This window comes from Eurosta solidaginis, chromosome 2, assembly GCF_040869045.1.
Source record: "Eurosta solidaginis isolate ZX-2024a chromosome 2, ASM4086904v1, whole genome shotgun sequence".
Classification (NCBI taxonomy): Eukaryota; Metazoa; Arthropoda; class Insecta; order Diptera; family Tephritidae; genus Eurosta; species Eurosta solidaginis.
This window is the reverse complement of record NC_090320.1, coordinates 190,123,824-190,147,136: the sequence shown is the minus strand read 5'-3', so window position 1 is coordinate 190,147,136 and position 23,313 is coordinate 190,123,824. Positions and strand designations below refer to the sequence as shown.

The window sequence follows — 23,313 nt, the reverse complement described above, 5'->3', positions numbered from 1 at the left end:
ACTGCTTGATTTCCTTCCAATTTGCGACACAGATATCACAGGGCATTCAATAGCTGGATCTAGCTCTCGATCTCTACCTCTTACTCGCTCTTGCTCATCTCCTCCAACTTTGCGTTTACGGCCACCCACATTGTTGGAACTATTAGGACCAAGATCACAATGACGTGCAATGTGACCGGACTTCCCGCATTTGAAGCATTTGATAACTTTTTCACTCCGCTTTTGCGATCCTTTCAGCGCCTCCAATATTGCGTCTACCCACTCTGGTCTTTCTTCTTCCACACGGCGTGCTTTGAAAACTGGCTTACACAATAGTGAGGCCGTTTCCTTAGTCAATGCATGTGATACCGTTTCAGCAAATGTCAGTTTTGGGTTTGCGTATGTAGCTCGCTTCGTTTCCACGTCTCGTATGCCATTTATAAAACTCTGGATTTTTACCCTCTCGGTGTATTCCACGGGTGCGTCCGCATTTGCGAGATGAGCCAACCTTTCAACATCTGAAGCAAACTCCTGCAATGTCTCATTTGCTTTTTGGTAGCGGTTTTGCAACTCAATTTGGAATATCTGTTTTCTATGCTCGCTTCCATAACGTCGTTCTACAGCAGCCATCAATGCTTCATAATTGTTCCGCTCTACTCGTGGAAACTGCTGGGCGATTTAGTTGCAACTGCTCGATACGTCCTCTCAAAGCATCCACCTCGGCCTCGATTTTTTCTTCAAACTGTAAAATTTTTGTATCTTGCGCCTCCAACTTTAAAGAGTTGCCGATTAGGTGAAATGTTTTTCGAACACGAAAAATTGTTTCTTCACCCTCTGCGATAGGGTGAACGAAAACTGTGAATATTTTCGGGTGAAAATAAAACTCGCGATAAGGGTGAATAAGAAGCAATCAGCTGTTGCGATAACACCACCTCTACTGAATTCGCCTTGCACTCAACTGACGGGAACGTTTGCACCGTAACAAAAATTGTGTACGTAGAAAGCACCCACCGACAGTATGGCAGCATTGCTATTCGTTGTAGTAATATCTCGTTAAATCTGACAAATGACTCTGCACTGTTTGACGTTATATTGTCATCTTTGGTTATATTCTGCATCGTTGTGTACAACAACTTTGTTATACAAATTAATAATTATAAAGGTTGAGTTTACATATTACATATTACATATACATATACATACATATTACATATTAATAATTATAAAGGTTGAGTTTACATATTTATTATAAATAATGTCGTCGGAAAAAGATAAAGAAAAGGACAAAAATCCAAAGGGAGATTTAGGCCTTTTGGAAGAAGACGACGAGTTCGAAGAGTTTCCTGCTGAAGGTTAATATTTTCAACAATAAAAGTCTCAAACTTTAAGAAATAATTTCAGATTTTAACATCGCGGATGATGATCAAGATGAAGTGAATGTCTGGGAAGATAATTGGGATGATGATAATGTGGAAGACGATTTCAATCAGCAGCTGAAAGCACACTTAGAAAAACAAGCTATGGAAACGTGAATTCAAAATCAATTGTATCGGACTTGGTCCTTATTTGTAGTTGTTTTCATGATTGATATGTTTCGTGCGACTTCTGCATGTCAAATTTCTATTCAAAAAAATACTACTGGATTAACATAATGTATTTATATTTATTACACGAAGTTTATTTGTATATGACCGCATTTTTAACGTTCCGGAAAATAACGCCGTTAAGTTGATATCACAACGTTGAGCCTTTAGGTCATCCAACCCAGTCCCTTAGTAGGGAACTTGGGGGTCGCCAGAGCCTCGCCTCCTAAGTAAACTGAATTCGCCTAGGGCTAGTTAAGGTCAGAGGGTTGTTGTTGTTGTAGCGATAAGGTTACTCCCCGAAGGCTTTGGGGAGTGTTATCGATGTGATGGTCCTTTGCCGTATACAGATCCGGTACGCTCCGGTAACACAGCTCCGTTAAGGTGCTCGTCCGACCATCTCGGGAACGATTTATATGGCCACATTATACCTTCTGGCAATCTTCCCTCCCCACCCCCAAGGTCCATGAGGAATTAAATTACCGTCAATTCCCCATTACAAGTACTTGAGGAAAGTTGTTGGTGTTGTTGTTGTTGTAGCAGAGCTTCGCTCCATCCAATAGGTGTGACCGATCACAAATTTTCCACAATATCCTCTAACGGGAATCCAAGGAAACTTGCTCTTTCAACAAGGGTGGACCATAAAGAGAGGGATGTTAGAGGAGTTGTTTCCACATTACAATTAAAGAGATGGTTGGACTCATGTGGGGACACATTGCAAGCAGGGCATACATTTCGTATGTCGGGGTTGATTCCGGATAGGTAAGAGTTTAACCTGTTACAGTATCCACGTCGAAGTTGAGCTAGAGTGTCTCGCGTTTTCCTAGGGAGTGTGCGTTCCCCTTCTGCAAGTTTAGGGCATTGTTCTTTGAGTACAGAATTCACGGGCAATTCCTGGCATAGAGGTCCGAGGCCTGTTTATGGAGTTCACCAAGGACCTGCTTGTGTTTTTTAGCTTCATACGGCTGTGTTCTCAGGTGCCGTATTTCCTTATAATCTTACGGAGATGACTCCTTAAGCACCTGGGCGGTGTTGGCTCATCAATCAGATGGCTTTTGGGATGCCCAGGTTTCTGGGTATTCAGCAGGAACTGTTTGGTTAGCATTTCATTTCTCTCCTCATTATGTAGACAGCGTTCTGGGGACATAAGATGACAACCCGTGGCGGTTCTGAGGGCAGTATTTTGGCAGGCCTGTAGCTTCTTCCAGAGACTAGTCTTTAGGCTTGGCGACCATATCGGTGACGCTAGTTGCAAATTTGCGTTGAAATAGGGGAGCACAATGGTTTCAAGCGTTGTGGCGATAGGAGAGATACCGGGCGGTATGACTTTCCTATGTTAGCTGGTTTCACAGGCTTTAGTAGCGGGACCACCTTGGCGATTTTCCATTTTTCGGGGATGACAAAGGTGGAAAGGAACAGGTTGAAGACATGTGCTAAATATTTGAATCCTTCTTTACCTAGGTTTTTAAGCATCGGCATGGCTATGCTGTCTGGGCCCACTGATGTAGATGGTTTAGCATGACCGATGGCATCCTCAACCTCTTTGGCGGTGATGGTAATTGGGGACGCGCTGAATATATGTTTATGTGCGTGTCTGTTGGCCATCGTCCATCTTTGTAGACCATAGAATGAATTATATATTGTCGACAAAAAGCGCTCTCGCATTTTTTCGCATCCGACAGCACTTTATCGCCAAAGGCGATGGAAATTTTGTCGTTGTGCTTGGACGGGCTCGATAGGGACTTTACGGTGGACCAAAGCTTATCCACACCTGCAGAGAGGTTACAACAACTTAGATGATTCTCCCATTTCCCCCGCTGATGCGTTGGTTTCTCTCCCTTATTTGGGGGTCGCCGGGGTCGTGCTGTTTTATAAGGTCACGTTCTCTCGCTAAATTTGCGGCCTCTGCCGAGCCGAGGCGGATTGAATGACCTTGTGGAAAGCACGATTCCCTTGGAGAGCATGAGTCGGGATAGGGACGGCAGTAAAGCGGCTGTCTGTAAGGGATTTGTATTCATCCCACTTTCCTTTTTTAAAGTTTATGAAAGTGGGTTTTTCGGTGACGATGAAGTCGGCGGTAAGTTCGAGCGTAATAAATATTGGCAGGTGGTCGGATGCCAATGTTACTATCGGCTGCAGGTTGACGCAGTTTACGAGTCCTGCGCACACGATTGATATATCTGGCGAACTGTGACAGCTTCCTACCATACGAGTGGGGGCGTCTCCGTTTATTGTTCAGAACGTCGTTTCTTCTATCTGGTTCGGTAACATCTCACCCCTGCTATCCGCCTGCAAGTTTGAATACTATAGGTCGTGATGGGCATTGAAATCGCCTAAGATAATGCGATTATCGTCAGTGAGTAAGTCGCTAATATTAGGGCGGTATCCACTGGGGCAGCAGGTGGCAGGAGAGATGTAGATGTTGATGATTTCTAGTTTGCATCGCCTGACCGGACAGATAAGTCTTGACGTTCTAATACACTGTCCCTGCGGCCGATGTCGGGATCAAATGTATGATATTGCACAGAGTGGTGTATGATAAACACGAGACCGCCTCCATTTCCGCTCTCGTGATCTTTCTGTGGATATTATACCCAGAGCAGGTCTGCAGAGCAGATCTTTCTGTGAGTTTAGTCTCTTGAATCGCAGCAATGCGGATGTCGTGCCGCTTCATGAAAAGGACTATCTCCGTGATCTTGCCAGTTAATCCATTACAGTTTAACTGCAGAATTCTGAAGTGCAGCGGGGAAGACGTCGTCACTCTAGGGGTAAGTGACGGGTGACTACGCCTGGGTTGTGAAAGGCTAGGACGCAATTGCTGTTGCGGCCTTGGGACTGGACGTTCCTGGGTAAGCATTGGGGTTTCCGGTGCATTTGGGTTTGCGGCCTGGCAACATGGCGCAATAAATGCCGTCGGGGGTTTTCGTCGCGGAGACCAGAACATTTAGGAAAGTGGCACCGTCCAAAACAGTAGCTGCATCAATGTCTCCTCGCTATATATCGCCGTTTGGATTCGTTGTTTAGTTATATCTTGCCTAAGCCTAGCGTCATTTCGAAGTTATCTCGAAATCATTTTGGGCTCATTTGAGGATTAATTATATAGGTCATTTGGGAAGCATTTCGGAATGATTTTGGGGACTTTCTTGATGTTGTTGTTGTAGCAGTGCTTCGCCCCACCTAACAGCCGCGACCGATCACAGATTGTCATCAATATCCTCTAACGGGAGTCCAAGGAAACTTGCTGTTTCAACAGGGGTGGACCATAAGGAAAGGGGTGTTAGAGGCGTTGGTTCCACATTAATATTAAAGAGATGGTTGATGTCATGTGGGGACACATTGCAAGCGGGGCATACATTTTGTATGTCGGGGTTGATTCTGGATAGGTAAGGGTTTAACCTGTTACTGTATCCAGAACGAAGTTGAGCCAGAGTGACTCGCGTTTCCCTGGGGAATATGCGTCCCTCTTCCGCGAGTTTTGGATACTTTTTTTGAGTACTGGATTCACCGGGCAATTCCCGGGATAAAGGTCCGACGCCTGTTTGTGGAGTTCACCAAGGACCTGCTTGTGTTTTTTCGCTTCATACGGCTGGGTTCTCAGGTGCCGTATTTCCTCAAAATGCTTACGGAGATGACTCCTTAAGCGCCTAGGCGGTGTTGGCTCATCAATCAGATGTCTGTTGGGATGCCCAGGTTTCTGGGTATTTAACAGGAACTGTTTGGTCAGCATCTCGTTTCTCTCCCTGATAGGGAGTATTCTCGCCTCATTATGCAGATGGTGTTCTGGGGACATAAGAAGACAGCCTGTGGCAATTCTGAGAGCAGTATTTTGGCAGGCCTGTAGCTTCTTCCAGTGGGTAATTTTTAGGCTTGGCGACCATATGGGTGACGCGTAGCACGTATTCGGCTGGCTAATTGCTTTGTATGTAGTCATGAGCGTTTCTTTATCTTTTCCCCAGGTACTGCCAGCAAGGGATTTGAGGATTTTGTTACGGCTCTGAATTCTTGGAACAATTGCGGCTGCGTGCTCACCAAAATGTATATCCTGATCAAACGGTACACCCAAGATTTTGGGGTATAGGACAAGCGGTAGCATAGTGCCATCAACGTGGATGTTCAAAATGGTCGACATTTGGGACGTCCATGTTGTAAATAAGGTCGCGGAAGATTTTGTCGGTGATAATGCCAGGTTTCGCGAGGAGAAAAAACTGGGGAGATCAGGGAGGTAGCCGTTTATTTTATTGCATAGCTCATCGATTTGTGGGCCTGGGCCTGTGGCCATTACTGTGCAGTCATCGGCGTAGGAAACGATTGTGACTCCTTCCGGTGGTGAAGGTAGCTAAGATATGTAGAAATTAAACAAAAGTGGGGATAGGACACCACCGTGTGGCACCCCTTGTTCAATTCTCCTTGGTTTTGATGTTTCGTTTCTAAATTGCACCGATGCCTGCCAACCACCCAGATAATTTGCGGTCCACCTTTTAAGACATGGGGGAAGGGTAGACCCTTCCAGGTCTTGTAGTAACGAGCCATGGTTGACCGTATCAAAGGCTTTTGATAGGTCTAGCGCTACGAGTACTGTTCTATGGTGGGGGTTTTGATTTAAACCGCAATTTATCTGGGTGCTAATGGCATTTAGCGCGGAGGTAGTGCTATGGAGTTCTCTGAAGCCATGCTGATGAGAGGCTAGCTGCAAATGTGCTTGGAAATAAGGGAGCAAAATCGCTTCAAGCGTCTTTGCCACTGGTGATAGGAGAGATATCGGACGATATGACTCACCTATGTTAGCTAGTTTCCCAGGCTTTAGTAGCGGGACCACCTTGGCCATTTTCCATTTCTCGGGTATGACAAAGGTGGAAAGAGACAGGTTGAAGACATGCGCTAAATATTTGAAACCCTCTTTCCCTAGGCTTTTAAGCATCGGCATGGCTATGCCGTCTGGGCCCACTGCTTTGGATGGTTTAGCGCGACCAATGGCGTCCTCAACCTCTCTAGCGGTGATGGTGACTGGTTACGCGCTGAATTTGTGTTTATGTGCGTGTCTATTGGCTCTCCGTCTATCTTTGTCAACCGTAGGATGCATTATATATTATGAAAGCGCTCGCGCATTTTTTCGCATCCGACAGCACCTTATCGCCAAAGGCGATGGGAACTTTGTCTTTGTGCTTAGTCGGATTCGATAGGGACTTTACGGTGGACCAAAGTTTACCTACACCGGTAGAGAGGTTACAACCTCTTAGGTGCTCTTCCCATTTCGCCCGCTTATGTTCGTCCACAAGCAATCTGATGCGTTGGTTTATATCCCTTATTTGGGGGTCGCCTGGATCAAGCTGTCTTATAAGATCGCGTTCCCTCGCTAAGCTCGCGGCCTCCGCCGGGAAGTGGGGCCGGATTTCGGGAATTCTCCCGGCGGGAATGAAATGTGCCGAGGCGGATTCAATGACCTTACGGAAGGCACGCTCCCCTTGGCGGGCATCAGTCGGGATAGGGAGGGCAGCAAAGCTGCTGTCTGTTGCCGATTTATATTCTCCCCACTTTCCTTTTTTGAAGTTTATGAAAGTGCGAAGTCGGCGGTACGCTCGAACGAAATAAGTATGGGCAGGTGGTCGGATGCCAATGTTACCATCGGCTGCCAGTTGACGCAGTTTACGAGTTCTGCGCTCACGATTGAGATATCTGGCGAGCTATGACAGCTTCCTACCATACGTGTGGGGGCGTCTCCGTTTATTGTGCAGAACGTCGTTTCTTCTATTTGATCCGCCAACATCTCACCCCTACTGTCCGCCCGCAAGTTTGAATGCCATAGGTCGTGATGAGCATTGAAATCGCCTAAGATAATGCGATTGTTGCCAGTGAGTAAGGCCTCGATATTAGGGCGGTATCCACTGGGGCAACATGTGACAGGAGGGATGTAGATGTTGATGATTTCTAGTTTTGCATCGCTTGACCGAACAGGTAGGCCTTGACGTTCTAAGACATTGTCCCTGCGGTCGATGCCAGGATCAAATATATAATATTGCACAGAAAGGTGTATAATAAACGCGAGGCCGCCTCCATTTCCGCTCTCGCGGTCTTTCCTGTGGACATTATACCCAGAGCAGGTCTGCAATGCAGATCTTGCTGTGAGTTTAGTCTTTTGAATCGCAGCAATGCGGATGTTGTGCCGCTTCATGAAATCGACTATCTCCGTAATCTTCCCAGTTAGTCCATTACAGTTTAACTGCAGAATTCTGAAGTGCATGAGGGGTGACGCCGCCACTCTAGGGGTAAGTGACGGGTGACTACGCCTAGGTTGTGGAAGGCCAGGACGCAATTGCTGTTGTGGCCTTGGGACTGGGCGCCCTTGGGCAAGCATTGGGGTACCCGGATGATTTGGGTTTGCGACCTGGCAACATGGCGCGATGAAACCCGTCGAGGGATTGCCGTCGCGGAGACCAGAACATCTAGGAAAGTGGCACCACCCAAGGCAGGAGCTGCATTGAGCGGATGTCGCAAACCTATATATTCTGTGCTGGCAGACGGTGCAAACGGAGGTAGGGATTAAGAGTCTGTTTCCCTGACCTGCATGATTGCTGGCAGAAAAGAGGGGGGAGAAGAAGACGGGGGCAGGGGCTGATGCTCAGCATTGCTACCAGCTCTACTACAAAGGTAGTAGTTATGAGTGGTATCAGCTGTTTGAGTTGTTGGCGCCGTGTGGCGCGAGCAGCAGCGGGTACTTGTTGTGGCTTGCTGAGCAGCGAGGCTGCTGGAAGGTAGTGGGGGGGGGGGGGGGGGGCGCTTAGGCGTAGACTACGGGACGCCCTTGGGCGTGAGCAGCAAGGAGCCACAAAAGATTTATAAAAGTTACGTGGACGTCGGGTTTTGGGATCAAGCCCAGAACAACCTGTCCGATGCAACCATCCCTTGCACGAGACACACTGAGCAGAGTATGACCTTCCTAAAAAGATTCTTTTCTGGCAAATGCAGCAAAACCATTTCTCAGGACCGGGGTCAGGAGACGGGCTCGGATTGGGTTCGATACCTTCCCGGAGTAAGAGAATATGTAGCAGTCCTGCTGCAAGGAGCTGCTGGGAGGATGACAATTTGTGGGAGGGACGAAACAAATTAAATTGGGTCACACTGAAATGACAGTCCTTGGTCGGGAAAAATCCCGACTCGCTCCGGTACATAGAACCGACTGCCTTGGGAGATTTTGTCATTGTGCTTAGTCTGGTTATGGACCTCTACGCGTTGGCGATGGCGAGTACCGAAGAAGATTTAATGATGAGCTGTACGAGCTATACGCAGACACCAACATAGTCCAGCGAATGAAAACGCAGGGGCTGCGCTGGCTAGGCCATGTTATGCGAATGAAAGATGATGCTCCGGCCAAGAAAGTGTTTCTATCGGAACCCGCCTATGGAAGCAGAGGTAGAGGGCGGCCCCCACTCCGTTGGAAGGACCAGGTGGAAAACGATTTAAACTCATTTGGTGTGACCAATTGGCGCCGGTTGGCGGAGCAAAGGAGCAACTGGCGCGCCTTGTTGGACGGCCATAACCGTTTAGATGGTTAAGCGCTAATTAAGTAAGTAAGCTTAGTCTGGTTCGATAGGGACTTTACGGTGGACCATAGACAGATAAACGTTGTCTTACAATGGCATGACTTCCAAGTCTCCTGAAGATACAGCTAACCTGCTTTCAGATTTCTTCAAGTCTAATTTTGTGGATGACTCGTCTGATGATAATTTAAGTGTTTTAAATTTGTCAACGTCAATAGAATTTGGCGCTTTAGTAGCCCCCGAAGCTGCAACATGGATTTGCACCTGGCAGGTCAACTGTTACTAACCTGTTGGTATTTTCTAGCTATTGTATTTCGTCTTTTGTTGAGGGTGCTCAGGTGTATGCTATCTACATTGACATATGAAAAGCCTTCGACAGTAATAGCCACAATTTATTGCTGAGTAAGCGCTTCTCAATGGGTGTGCATGATCAGTTCCTCAACTGGATCAAATCAAACTTACTAAGAGGGTCAATTTTGTTATGATCGACTATGCGAGAACATATTAACTTTATCCTTCCCAAGGCTTATGTTTCCTTGGCATTTGTTAAGAGTTGTGATTTTAAGGACCCCTATACAAAAAAGGTCCTATATAATGCTTTTGTTAGGCCTAAACTTGAATATGCTGCCATAGTTTGGAACCCCTTCTACGCTATTCATTCGAATAGAATTAAGCGTGTGCAAAAAAGATTCGTGCACTTTGCATTGTCTCATTTGGTTTGATTTGCCTGTTCTGTCATACATTTCTCGTTGCAGATTGATTGATATTCGGAGAACAATGTCTGGATTTTATGTGTGATCCCCCTTGTTGTTGTTGTAGCGATAAGGTTACTCCCCGAAGGCTTTGGGGAGTGTTATCGATGTGATGGTCCTTTGCTGGATACAGATCCGGTACGCTCCGGTAACACAGAACCATTAAGGTGCTAGCCCGACCATCTCTGGAACGATTTATATGGCCACATTAAACCTTCAGGCCATCCCTCCCTCCCCACCCCAAGTTCCATGAGGAGTTTGGGTCGCCAGAGCCTCGTCTGTTAGTGAAACAGGATTCGCCGCGGAGAAGCTATATATTGCGCTGGTAATCTGAGGGGTTGCGCTACACAGCCCTTTGAATGTGGTATTTTAGTCGCCTCTTACGACAGGCATACCTACCGCATGTATATTCTGACCCCCTAACCCGCTGGGTATCATCCCTTGTTGGATCTGTTTTATGTTGAATGTTGTGGACGCAATTACGCTCAGTTCGAGCCAATTGCGATAATGTTATCTGACTATAACACTTTGGCCCGGTTTTTTCAGTATTCGACGCCATTTCGAACTAACGCAAATCACCGATAAGTTAACTGGAGTTTAACCCTGCCAGATCGGCCACTTAAGCTCAGCTTAAACTTCAGTTAAAGTGGACTAAAAAACTGCAGAATTAGTTTAAGCGTAGTTTAACTAACAAACTGAGTTGAACTTGTACTGAAAACTCGGGCCTAAAAATAAATATTTAAAAGCGTGTTTTTTAGTTTTTTTAAACTATATTTATTATTTTTTTGGTTTGCTTCACTGTGTAATAAATTGTTATCTACTCTGTAAGGTTTGAAATACTATAGACTAAATAAATAAAAGTAAAACAGGAAACAGTCCCTTCTTAACATATGTTTATTACTCCCTTTTGTCTTGCCTGTGTATTTTAATTAATCACAAAATTACCGCCTATTTAAACGCCAGGAACGGTTCAACCGTACCAACCTTACGTATTTCCTTTATGTACTTTTACAAGTGCAGACAACCTCTGACTGAATATGTCGGTTTAGTGGAGTCAATTGCTCCTACATCAAGCAATTCAAATAGCCCGTTTCGCTGTATATATACGCCGTGATTAACTTATTAAGTTTTCGAAATTATGAAGGGTCTACGTTTATTTCATCCTCATTCAAATCAGAGCTATATACATAGATATCTCTTCGACGGGCCAAAACTAATTCATTTTCCTTAGGATGAGTATCTAGTGAATTAACAACACCGTTGCTACCTGGAAATATATTTGAGTTAGTGTTATGCATAGATACCATATTGAAAACTAAAAACTGACTAATTTTAATATGCTGCAAAATTTTTCCATCTAGTAGGTCCCAAATGACAGCACATCCTTCGCTTGTTCCTGAAACTATATGATCATCATTCGCCATAATGCCGCATTCAATATGATAGTCCTCCGCTTTGTGTCCTGTGTATTCTGATAACAAACTGCCCGTATCACAGTCAATTAGGCGAACCGTACTATCTTGACATGCCGACACAAAACATTGTTCATCCCTTGTCAGTTTTAAAAATGTTATGGGTTCTCCAATTTTATCGCAAACTAATTCACCAACTCTTATATCATATTGACGTATACAGCCATCCAAAGAAGATGTTATAATTTTATGTTCATTGGTTTGAATACTTGTAATACAATCTTTCGCTTCTTTCATTGCTTGTACAGGATCTAAACGACGTGTTCGTATATCCCAACATAAAACTGCATTATCGCGACCACCAGATATTGTAATAGAGGAGTCTTCATTGAAACAAACACAGCGTACACCCCCCGCATGACCTCTTAGTCGACGTACAGGTACTCCTGTGGATACATCCCAATAAATAATGCTTTTATCAAGACTCGACGAAACAATATGACAACTGTCACAACTGCCAGATGCATCGGTGACCTCATCAGCGTGGCCTCCATACGTTTTCAACAATAAACCCGATTTTGGATTCCAAAGTTTTATTTTTTTATCCGAACCACAACTCAGGCAATATGTGCCGTCAACTAAAATTTGAATTTTGTAGTTTGCAGCTTCTCATAGTAATTAAAGCTTACCATTGTATCTGACTGCACGTACAGCGCCCTGCTTGCAATCAATTACTTTACACAGCTGGAAGTTTTCATAGCTTGTGCCCATTATGAATTGGTTCTATTATCAAAGAGGATAAATACAATTTTATTATTTATTTATCCTCTTTCCTATTATCGAAAATAGAGCTGGTTTTGATCCGATTCTTAATCGATTTAATCGATTTTTTTTTAAGGATGTAGAATCGATTTTTTTTTTAAATTGTTTTATTCTTTAGGCATCGAAGCTTTCATTACTATCTGCTTTAGGGACGCTTGAGGAAATACATATTCTGTAATTTTTATCCAGCCCAATTCTAAACAAAAAATATTCTCACTAGCTGTGTTTTTTTATACACGCGTATACGACGTTTCCGCTTGCACGTAAAAAAAAAACGCCTATCCTCGCTTAGATAATGCTTAGGAGACCCATCTAGCGGCAGTGGCTAAATAACTAGCTACAGCTACAGGGTGTACCAAAAAGCGGAGACACAACCCTCTAATGGCCATAGGGTATAACACATAGCTGAATCATTTGCGATGAATTGTGGACACACATAGAATTGGTGTAGACGGTGAAGCATAGACAAATATTACAGTTACATCTGTGTATAATGCGTACTGAAATTTAGTAGTACACATTTTATGCGCAGCAATTAAAGAGGTGTATTTAAAGTTTGACGCTTAAAAAAATAAATGTAAGGCGCGATAACCTCCGAAAAGATCTAAGGCCGAGCTTCTCTTCCAATTTGCGTCGTGCTCCTCTTGATTTTTTCCTACAAATTGGCCGGACGGGACCTACATGTTTTATGCCGACTCCGAACGGCATCTGCAAGGCAGATGAGTTTTCACTGAGAGCTTTTCATGGCAGAAATACACTCGGAGCGCTTGCCAGACACTGCCGAGGGGCGACCCCGCTTAGAAAAATTTACTTCCAATTGAAAAACCTTATTTCTAAAATTTTGATGTTGCTTTGCCCGGGAGTTGAACCCAGGGCATACGGTGTGATAGGCGGAGCACGCTACCATCACACCACGGTGGCCGCCGAAAAGTTTGACGCGTAAAAAAAAAAAACACAACTACTGTTAATACAACAACCACAATATTCTTTATTTTAAGTCGAAAAGTATATCATAAGCAACGGAAGAGCTCTTGATATATTTGATGCAGCCATCCCGAAATTGCGCAAGTATTTTTTAAGAAGGCTTAAATAGATTTTGGCATATGGTGAAAAGCGAACTCAACCCAACTTGGCCGCTATAAAATTGCTTTGCTGAATCAAAGCGGCCAACTCCGCCGGATTTGTGTTATCCTCTGTTGATGTTGCTGTGGCATTAATTGATTACTCATTTCAGTGAATACCACATGAAATGCAGTACTGTGCATTGTTTATAACTTATTTTTAAATTTTAAACAAATTCGCAACAATAATTAAAGTTTTCAATTTTTTAAATAAAGTAAGAAATGCGCAACGAAATTTCAATTGACAAAACAGCTGACTTCGAAAATTCGAAATTCCTATTCCCCAATTATTGTTCTCCCTAGGAGTAAAGAATAGGAGGAATTTTTTCGCGGGAAAAAAAAATCCGTGAGAACAAAATTCCGCGAAAATATTTAGAATTGGTCTGATCATTTTTATAAATTTATCTTTATTGTGTTGGTGGCTTCTAGAGAAAGATGAAGAAATTTCTGCTCACTTCAGAGGCCCTATTCAGTAACTATGAGTTTTGAAATGTACATTTTTCTTTCATACAAATTATATGAAGAAAAATTGTACATTTTAAAACTTTCAGTTACTGAATAGGGCCCCTGGTAAGCAATATATTGAAATGTGTTTATTTTTTGGTGTGATCATATATGTAATACTCCTATATTGCTAATACAGGCTGGGTACACTTACAAATCATGATGGAATTATAGAAGGTGGCGCGTTGTGCATGTAAACATTATTTTATAGACAATTTTTACGTCATTTTCCTTTAGCTTTTGTTTTTTTCTCTCTTTCATTCGCTGAAGCAGTCAAGTGTGACGCAGATGCGCAGAACGAAGCAATTTTGAACTCGTGAATGCACAATCTACTGTGTGTGATTTGCGCATGGTTCAACTATATACAGGTTGGCTCATCTGTAAAGCAACAAAATATGTCTGTTCAAATTGTCAAAATCTGTGTATTGGTTTTGGTGCGAATGGTATGGAATGGAAACATAAATCTTAGCAGTTTTTGTATGTGTAAGTAAAATGTTGCCAATGTGTTGGTTTCATTTTGAGTTTGCCATCTCCTTTTGACAATCCCTTCGACTATGCAATGACATAAATAAAATCAGCTGATGAGATGAGCCAACCTGTACATAACTGAACCATGGATTTGCGTTTACAAACATCAGTGTGCCGATTAGCGTTGCCAAATGTCCCGTATTGGCCGGGACATCCCGTATTTTTCACAAATTTTAAAGTGTCCCGGCGGGAAATGCTATGTCCCAGCATTTTCACAATATCAAAATTAATAAATTATAATCTGCTACGAAACATGGCCATATTTGCGGCTTCGATTGTATTCGGCTCGTTAGCATCTGTGAAGAAGAAAAATTCATCCCTACCCTGAAAAAATATTGTGAGTAAAAACGCCAGCCACACGGAACGATCACGAATGAGCAACCCATACATATATATAGGTGTTCCTTGTTTTTCAAATGTCCAGGGAAATGTTTAAAAATCCCGGGAATTTGCCGATATATTGCTGTGTAAAAGTTTTTGTTTTTGTAATCAAAAATCGAATGTACCCAAATTTAAATTTTTTCTTCTCACGCTTATGCTTCTACAATCACAAAAATTTCGTAGGCTGTCTTTTTTTGATTTCGAAATCGAAACTCATTGCGAACATATTGTATTAGCAATATAGGATATGTATTTGTACATATTACATATGTATTTGGGTATGATACTGTGTTTTGAAACATGTTATGGTCCACTTGGGAGATGCAGCCTTTTGAACGTACTAGTTGGCTAGTGATTGTTGAAAAGGTTAGGATTCACCCTCACTCATGGTAACCTGGGGCCCTATTCAGTAACTGTGAGTTTTAAAATGTACATTTCAAAACTCATAGTTACTGAATAGGCCCTCAGGCCTGAGGTAATCGAGTGAACCTGGTGGCGATAAAACCTCGTGCTGACCTTTACGTTCTGGATGACTTGGCCATTTTGGCGTTAGTTGTGTTATGCAGCAACGTACTGCTGGCCCTGGAGGCGGACTTGGTGTCGGACGCTGTTCTGAAGGTGGTAGGGTACTTCGTAGACGTATACCTTGTTTATTCCTGCAAGAAAACCGTTCTGAAAACAAACCGAGTTGACTGAGCACACATTTTTATCAAGTGTTTATACTCTCATCCCTATATCGATATCAAAATAACCGCCTTGAATTGACAGTACGTGACAGCTGTGAATTTCGTGGAAGTGCTAATTTGGAAGTTTTGTGAAAATATATTAATTTAACAAAATTCTATTTTTATCAACATATTTTTTGAAGTAAAGCAGTAACTATTACATAAATCAATAATTTTCCGTGTACGGGACTCACGTAAACAAGTACATAAAAGTAAAAGTAAGTTGTTATGGTCATTGGAGCACTCCAAAAAGCAGATGCTATAAGTTAATTTTCTACAGGTTTTTGTTATTGCTTTAAGGGTTATTTTAATAATAAAAGTGTGAAACAGCGATGGAATTTAACAATAAAATACTTGTATTTGGATTAATAAAATCGTTGCAAAGCAAAAGATTGATAGTCACAAATCATCTTGTAAATACTAACTCCTGCGTTGAGAAGTGCTTGAATGAAAGAAGAAAGAATATAAGAGCTTTGCTTCTGTCCCAGGCCAGTCTACCAAACATACTTTTTTCTACAAATATACATCGGATCAGAAATTTACATAAACGCCATAGAAAAGAAAATTTCTGGTGGTTTCTCCTGCAACCAGAAAATGAAGGTTGCTACATCGAGGCTTTTCGAATGAGCAAAAAGTCTTTTACATTACTCTGTAGTAAATTGGAACCCTTACTCCGAAGAAATTGCATACCTTGCATCACACAACCTCTTCCTATAGAAAAACAGGTAGCCATATGTTTATACAAACTCGCTTCCTGTGGAGAATACCGAGTAGTTGGTGATGTTTTTGGTGTCCACAAAAGCACAGTACATAAATATTTTCATACCGTTGTCGCCGCTCTCCTCCAAGTACAGACAGAGCTAATAAAGTTCCGGCAAATAGATGACGCTTTGAAAATTGCTTCTGAATTTGAGAAGAAATCTAATATACCGAACATTATTGGTGCTATCGATGGTAATTATATTTAGCTCTTATTACTAGAAAAAAACAACTAGCGTCAATATTATACAAGGATAATATATTTTATCAATTACTATTATATTTTGTAGGTACCCACATACCGATGTTGCCGCCTAGTGAAGGGTACTTGGATTATATTAATAGAAAGGGCTGGCCTTCGATTGTAATGCAGGCAGTTGTGGACTGCAATTATATGTGAGTATATATTTTGTTCAATACCGAAAGGCCCGAAGCGGTTTTGTGTAAAATTTAAAATCCCAAACTCAAGTAGGGTCTAGGGACAAAGAGATCTCTCAGATCCTTTTATAATTTGTTAATGTTTTTGAAACGATTCTTCGCACTACGTAACTATTATTATTATTAGGCCTTTATACACGACGACCTTTTCGATCTTTTGTGCTTGACATTTGAGCTTATTGCTCTAGGCGGAGGCTCTTTATGTATCTGAGCACCTTCGCAGGCTTTTTATCCCAAATCACAAAAGGATTTAGAGTCACACCACCTAGGTGGGAGAGTCTATCTTGCTAACGCAACGCATTCGCAGAGTATATGAACCCGAGTTTCATCGTCCAGCTCGCAAAATCGACAGATTGGTGCATCCGATAGATTTAGCTTACTGAGGTGATAACGTAGACTGCAATGCCCTGTATAATAACCAGTGAGAGTTCATAGATCCTCCCTTCTTAAGTTAATAAGCCTCGCCGATGCTCTTTGTGATGGCTGTATAAAGCTGTAGAATCCTGTAGAAAATTGTTCCAGGATGGTGAAGTTCTGCGGCTCGTAATATTTTCTCCAGTATAAATTAAATAAATCGCACGATAGTGAGTCATCCTGTCTGAAACCTCGTTTAGTTTCGAACGGCTCGGAGAGGTCCTTCCCAATTCTGACTGAGCTGATGGTGTTACTCAACGTCATTTTGCATAGCCATATTAGTTTTGCAGGGATATTCGGATATAGCGGCATATAGGCAACTCCTTTTCATGCTGTCGAAGGAGGATTTAAAATCTACAAAGGTGATTTGTGTAGATTTTCTTTTCACGGTTTTTTTCCCAAGATTTGCAGATTTCAGGATCTTCTTTCTTGTGGATTGGGCAGAGAACACATAGATTCCAATCGGCAGGCATTCGCTTTATAAGCTCCTCGCCGCCGAACTTGATTAGCTCAGTCGGCAACCCATCAGCTCCCGCGGCTTTATTGTTTTTTAATCGGGATATTGCTCTTCGTACCTCGAATTAAAAGTACAAATTGGAAGTAGACCAAAGTGTTAGAGAGTGGATTCTATTTAACACTAGAAAAGACGAATTGTATCGTGGAGGTTCTCCACATGCGATACATATGTTGGTACAGGTGGTGCTTAAGCGTTTATAACGGGATTGACTGTGCGTTTATCTACGAAACACTTTACCGCCAATTCGTGGGTAGTGTATCTGTCTCCCTCCAGAAGGTCCGATTCAAAGGCCCAGTAGATGTTAATTTGTACTGCCTTATTTCGAAGTGATGCATACGGAGATAGCCGTTAAAGGCCTGGGAGGGAAACAAGGCTATTGATAAGAGCCCCACTCAAGATTTTAGGGAATTTAAATTCGGTAGCCCTAAGCTATCGGCAATCTTCGTTGATAATTCTGGTTGGGCCTTTCAATAGTATTGAATCTTGTGCAATGGTGTATCATCATTGCACTTGTATAATTTTTTTACAATGATGTTAAACCTTTGCCCAAGATTGTGAGCACCCTTATTATGTAAAAACGAGTTCGATACAATTTTCATTTTAACAGGTTTACTGATGTCAGCGTTAAGTTACCTGGAAGCACTCATGACGCAACCGTATTGAAAGAGTCAGGGTTTTTTACAAACTCTTCGAAACTCATTCCAAGATCCACAAAACTAATTAACAATGTAGAAACTCCATTATTTCTTGTTGGAGACCCAGCCTATCCATTGCTTCCTTGGCTGATGAAGCCATATACTGGTAATTTAAATGCAGAAGAAGAATCTTTTAATTGTCATTTGAACACTGCTCGAATTGTAGCGGAAAATGCGTTTGGCCGGTTTAAAGGGCGATGGAGATGCCTTGCCAAAAGGCTTGATGTCAATCTCATAACTTTGTTGAGCAAAAAAAGGAAACATATCTGGAAATTTGGTCACAATCGTCTCAAAACCTACAAGAATATCCACAGCCTCAAGACACCTTTTCAACTGAAATAATTTCAGAAGAAAGTATGCATCCAAAAGATTTAAGAAACAATTTAAAAAATTATTTAAAAGATAATTTTCCTTTGAGGACAAGTCACTATAATCATTCATTTTAATTTTAACAAGGAGCGGTATCGTCGTACCCTTCATGATCGAAACCCATTTTGACTCAAGCAATAACTATGAAAATGTCAGTAATACAAATTTTGTTAGCGTTTTGTTCATTACTTCGTTTAAATTCATTAATTATTACAAATTGATCTGTATATGTATTTTATATATAACCTATAAACTTTAAGTAAAATGTAATAATATAATAAAATAAAAGTAATGGTATGTTAAATACAAAATCAATTCAATTGATCAGTCAATATTTGCATTCAGTTTCTTAAGCATTTAAAAGCATATTGCTTTCTATTCACAGCATAACAAAACTACACGTGTCAAACGATTTGATAACAATATTAGAGCCACTGTATGCATTTAATCTTTAATTAGTAATAATATAAATGAAAAAAATAAAATAAAAATTTATTCAATTAACTGTATACCAGAGCTATTAAAAAATTATTTTGTGTGTTTCGATTAGATGCCAAAAAAGAAATCTGATATTATGAGCCATTAAGGATAGGGTTCCCCGTACCAACAACACAGACATTTTTTATTCCGATTTGTATAACTTCTAAATTATACGCTTGAATATTTTTTTATTATAAAATTAATAGCTAACTTTAAAAGCTTTAAATGACAATTGAATTGACTTCTCGGCTAAAAAAATTATTTTCTTTGAATCAATTACATTTACATTAAATTTAAGTAAATAAAGTATCTAACTGATTCAAAGAAAATCTATTTTATGGCTGAGAAATCAATTAAAATATCATGTAAAAATTTTCAAGTTTATTATTAACGTAGTAATAAACAAATTATTTTTCGCATTTTTTTATTCACATTTTAATGTATCGATAATAGGAATATGGCTCATATTATGAGATACATATTTCGGCTCTAAAACTTTTAAGCGTGATTCCGTAAGGAAATGTGTAGTATGTTTTGGAAACATTTTGAATTTTTACTTAAGTTCTTTGTTATTATTATTAAAAATTAAAGTTGTGTTGAACATTGAAATGTACACTTACACCTTATTCATAAAAAATAAAGTAAAACTCTTATAATTGGAAACGTCTTTATAAGACCTTATAAACCTTTTCTCTGTTTTATGAATAAAGGCTGCTTTACACGAGCTGCATTGCGAGTGATATGGATATTTTTTAATATTCTTATTCGCGAATGCGAGTGATGGGAATATTTTTTATTATTCTTATTCGCGAATGTGAGTGTGAAAGAATGTATTTGAATATTCAAAAATGAGAATTTTCGAACCCTGGTTGTTCTTTTAAATATAAGTTTGAAAAAATTTCTTTGGGGTATAAGTAGGTATTCGCAGTTTTTGAAACAAAAAATCTTATTTGAGCTTATATTTTTTCGCAGCATTGGGCCATATTAATAAAAAGTAAGCAATTGCTTTTTCTCAAGATTTAAAAAATTTGACATAAATTTGTATGGAGAAAGTTTCAAAAATTTAGTAAAAGCTCTAAAAAGTAAACACTGTCCCTACAGGCGTGTTTAAGTCATACCAAAGTGGAACTCAACGTATTCAATTTATAACGTCCGTATTCTTGAGCTGTGACAGTGCTTGTCATATTGATTTAATCGTGACTTTTAGCTTTATTCTGACCTTTAGTGCAGATTTTTTTCCAGTAAATAGCTTCATGGCCCAAGTTTATGATACAAAAAATGTAAAAAAAAGCGCTGTCACTGCTCAGAATACGGATGTAAAACTTATACAAAACTCTTTGCTTTTTTATAAATTTTGTACATAGTTTGATTTTATGTATGTATTTGTGTTTGCATGAATTAAATTCGGGCACCGATGTTTCAGCCAGATGTAGCTTATTCCTGCGATTCCGCAAACGATCCAAAAATATCAACATCGTTATGAGAACCCGATACTACTTCCGAAGTCAAAGAAATTGAAGGAGAAAGGAAATGACGCGGTACGTAAAGAGGAATATTATGTGACTGTGGTGTCTGCATTGTGCATAATAGAGAATTGAATATTTTAAGTGTTTCGCGACGCTCATCTTCTAGCATTTTCTGAGTTTCTTTGCGATTTTTTTCTAATAAAAGTTCGACGTTGCTGAAATGGGTTTCATCTTGTTTTTTCATAGCGTCAACTAAATTATCTTGCGTGTTCTTCCACTCATTTGTGAAAGATTCCATAACTTTCGAATAAGAAGCCTTTTCTGAAAATATGTATAAAAAAATGTGTACACTTTTACTTAAAAATCAAAGTTAAACTGGTTGGACAGATATCCAACTGGAATCATGTCGAAATCATTATACGGTTATAAGTTCCATACCAAATTGCAGTGAGTCACTCGTACCAGGGGTAATACTTGACATTAGTATCCTACAGGTAAAACACGGGTTATATTTTAAATCACTCCCAACTGTCATCAACCCAGAGGTACACTGCACCTAAGGACTATAGATCATGTAAAATAAGACTCGCATTCCCACGACATTAATCGGGCCCTTATTGCAATTTGGTTTGTAACCCCTCAGGTATGGACTTACTTTGATTTTTGAAAGTTCCTTTATTTCGAGGAGTGCTGCATGCGACGTTGGGTTCAGAAGTATTTTCAGACTCGCTGCCTAGAGGATCGTCCAAATTCACTTCCATAAAGTTACACTGTGACGTGTTCATGTTATTGGAATTCACTTCGACTTGTGAAGTGTCCTCACCTTCTGCCGCTACTGCAGGGCGATTACCAAGAACTTCGTCCAGCAGCTCAAAATACTCACATGTTTGTCTCCCAGCACCACTTTTATTATTATGACGCTTAGCTTTGTAATAATCACACTTCAAAGTTTTAAATTTTGCCCTAATCTGGATGGCATCTTTATTTATTCCTTTGGAATTTAACTCTCTAGCCACCTCCTCAAAGATACAGCGGTTCCTCTTAACCTTACTGTCCAGCAATTTAAGGATGTGTCGTTCTTTAATAATGGATATCATTTCAACAACATCCCTTTCTCTCCATATATTTCTTTTCTTTTTATTTTCCATTTTATTTTGCAAGAAATCTGTAATTTAATTAATTTGCAAATATACAAGTAAACCGCGAACTCAAAATCAGCTGTTTTTCAATTCGCCTTAAATACTAGATGTGTTCATACGCTCTGTGCATGCGTCTGGAGATAATAACGACCGATTTTAAAACAAGTGTAAGTCAAAACACTTTGTACTTTTAAAGCGAATTGAAATTTAGTTTATGCATGCGTTTTGAGTGAACCCATATATATTCAAAGCGACTTATGCATGCGTATAAACATATTAGTAGAGAAAGGGGTTTATCTTCGGATTGCAATGGTTCTCCTCACCGTTTAGCTTCACTGGATATGGTTTGCTACCACCTTACTGTTCCTCTAATAGTTGGATTCGGCCAGCAATTCCTCGCTGCAGTCCTTTGGTTCTTCCACAATGCTCACTTGAATACGTGCACAGCCGGCTAGGGTGTTTGGCGATTAGTTAAATATAAGTGGGGATGTGCAGTGGACGTAGCAGCAACGTCAATAAGGCAGTTGGCATCTTGCTATTTACGTTGGGCCAACTGATGCTGCACGATTTCCTTTTTGTTTTTCTATGTATCTGGGCCAGCACAAAATTTTGGTGCTGCCTATCACGCTATTTCCCGGAAACTCAGTCAGTTTTCTGCTGGTGATGGCCGGTCTGTTTTTTTCCTTGTTTTCGATACTTTTTATCGTAAGTTTCGCCCCATCACTAGGTGGGTTCGCGCGAATACGCTCCCAAGTGGACCGTAACCGTAGACCGTAGCAGCAGACCCTAACAGGATTGTTGTTATTGCATTTGTTGCTGCATGTGATCTTGCACTCAAAGAAATGAAATATGATAAGAAATTTATAGATTTTCTTTCGAAACGTTTATATGATCGCATCACTTCAAGATTATCACATGGTAAATGTAATGGTGATCCAGAGCAAAGCTATAGCGGTTTATTAAATTTATCAATTAAATTAAAAAAAAAAAAAATCGGCCCACTCCGGGATTAGTGGGGATGATTGCAGAATTGATTGAAGTTTATTATGAGAAAAAAAAAATCGCGAAATTCGAAAAATCTCGAAAAACTGAAAAATTACAAAAAAAAACCTTTAAAAATTTTTTTGTATTTTTTCCCAAAAATTACATTTAAAAACAAATTAAAAAAAAAAGATCCCAAACGGTAAATTTTTGAAAACGTTATAGCATTTTGAAAACAAAAACGGTGTTTTTTAAAAATTCATAACTTTTTTTGAGTGGGATGAAAAAATTTGAAAAAATTCTGAAAAACGTCTTTCGTAAGCTAGAAGAAGAAGAAAAACTTTCAGCCAATTCTAAAGGGGTCGGGTCAAAATTGGTCGAAATGGGATGGAATACCCCATATGTATTTGGGTATGATACTATGTTTTGAAACATGTTATGGTCCACTTGGGAGATGCACCCCTTTGAACGTACTAGTTGGCTAATGATTGGTGAAAAGGTTAGGATTCACCCTCACTCATGGTAGCCTGGGGTGGTTAAGCACTTTCTGTGTTAATTTCATGCGGATGGCATCGCCAAGAATTCCATGTCATCAGCTGACTTTGATCTTCTTCCAATTCACTGGCATAGGAATTGTCAAAAGGAGATGACAAAGGCAAAACGAACCAACACAATGCGCATAATTCTCTCACGACATAAAAGTTGCCTCTGAA

At 40.7% G+C, this 23,313-nt stretch overlaps 3 protein-coding genes and 1 long non-coding RNA gene across 5 annotated transcripts; 2 read left to right on the top strand and 2 right to left on the bottom strand.

Moving 5' to 3' along the window:
- The first annotated feature begins 1,048 nt into the window (after positions 1 to 1,048).
- Positions 1,049 to 1,665, top strand: Sem1 (Suppressor of exocyst mutations 1). 2 transcript variants are annotated; one of them, XM_067769788.1, is made up of 3 exons: positions 1,049 to 1,141; positions 1,208 to 1,331; positions 1,381 to 1,665. In XM_067769788.1, the coding sequence occupies exons 2-3, from the start codon at positions 1,235 to 1,237 to the stop codon at positions 1,509 to 1,511; spliced, it is 228 nt and encodes a 75-aa protein (XP_067625889.1). In that variant the 5' UTR covers positions 1,049 to 1,141; positions 1,208 to 1,234; the 3' UTR covers positions 1,512 to 1,665. The 2 variants fall into 2 exon arrangements, with proteins under 2 accessions (XP_067625889.1, XP_067625888.1); XM_067769787.1 differs by having other exon boundaries at positions 1,081 to 1,331.
- An 8,934-nt stretch (positions 1,666 to 10,599) lies between these two features.
- On the bottom strand, positions 10,600 to 12,324 carry LOC137242501 (WD repeat domain-containing protein 83). The gene is made up of 3 exons (XM_067769786.1): positions 11,951 to 12,324; positions 11,177 to 11,899; positions 10,600 to 11,116 (listed from the first exon to the last, which is right to left on the bottom strand). The coding sequence occupies exons 1-3, from the start codon at positions 12,030 to 12,032 to the stop codon at positions 10,986 to 10,988; spliced, it is 936 nt and encodes a 311-aa protein (XP_067625887.1). The 5' UTR covers positions 12,033 to 12,324; the 3' UTR covers positions 10,600 to 10,985.
- A 3,105-nt stretch (positions 12,325 to 15,429) lies between these two features.
- Positions 15,430 to 19,270, top strand: LOC137242500 (uncharacterized). Its single transcript, XR_010950263.1, has 4 exons — positions 15,430 to 15,560; positions 15,623 to 16,296; positions 16,392 to 16,497; positions 18,078 to 19,270. It is a non-coding gene; the product is annotated as an uncharacterized lncRNA (long non-coding RNA).
- Positions 19,271 to 19,469: 199 nt separating this feature from the next.
- LOC137242499 (uncharacterized) lies at positions 19,470 to 22,042 on the bottom strand. The gene is made up of 3 exons (XM_067769785.1): positions 21,943 to 22,042; positions 21,136 to 21,645; positions 19,470 to 20,801 (listed from the first exon to the last, which is right to left on the bottom strand). Exons 2-3 carry the CDS (start codon positions 21,626 to 21,628, stop codon positions 20,449 to 20,451), a joined length of 846 nt encoding a protein of 281 aa, XP_067625886.1. The 5' UTR covers positions 21,629 to 21,645; positions 21,943 to 22,042; the 3' UTR covers positions 19,470 to 20,448.
- Positions 22,043 to 23,313: the final 1,271 nt, after the last annotated feature.

What these genes read in the sequence shown, in the direction of transcription:
- Sem1 (XM_067769788.1), top strand. Translation starts at nt 1,235, where the DNA reads ATGTCGTCGGAAAAAGATAAAGAAAAGGACAAAAATCCAAAGGGAGAT. An exon ending in CGAAGAGTTTCCTGCTGAAG is followed by an intron (nt 1,332 to 1,380) that starts GTTAATATTTTC and finishes AAATAATTTCAG; the next exon opens with ATTTTAACATCGCGGATGAT.
- LOC137242501 (XM_067769786.1), bottom strand. Translation starts at nt 12,032, where the DNA reads ATGGGCACAAGCTATGAAAACTTCCAGCTGTGTAAAGTAATTGATTGC. An exon ending in ACGTGCAGTCAGATACAATG is followed by an intron (nt 11,900 to 11,950) that starts GTAAGCTTTAAT and finishes TTCAAATTTTAG; the next exon opens with TTGACGGCACATATTGCCTG. An exon ending in TTTGCAGCATATTAAAATTA is followed by an intron (nt 11,117 to 11,176) that starts GTCAGTTTTTAG and finishes ATATATTTCCAG; the next exon opens with GTAGCAACGGTGTTGTTAAT.
- LOC137242499 (XM_067769785.1), bottom strand. Translation starts at nt 21,628, where the DNA reads ATGGAAAATAAAAAGAAAAGAAATATATGGAGAGAAAGGGATGTTGTT. An exon ending in AGGAACTTTCAAAAATCAAA is followed by an intron (nt 20,802 to 21,135) that starts GTAAGTCCATAC and finishes ACATATTTTCAG; the next exon opens with AAAAGGCTTCTTATTCGAAA.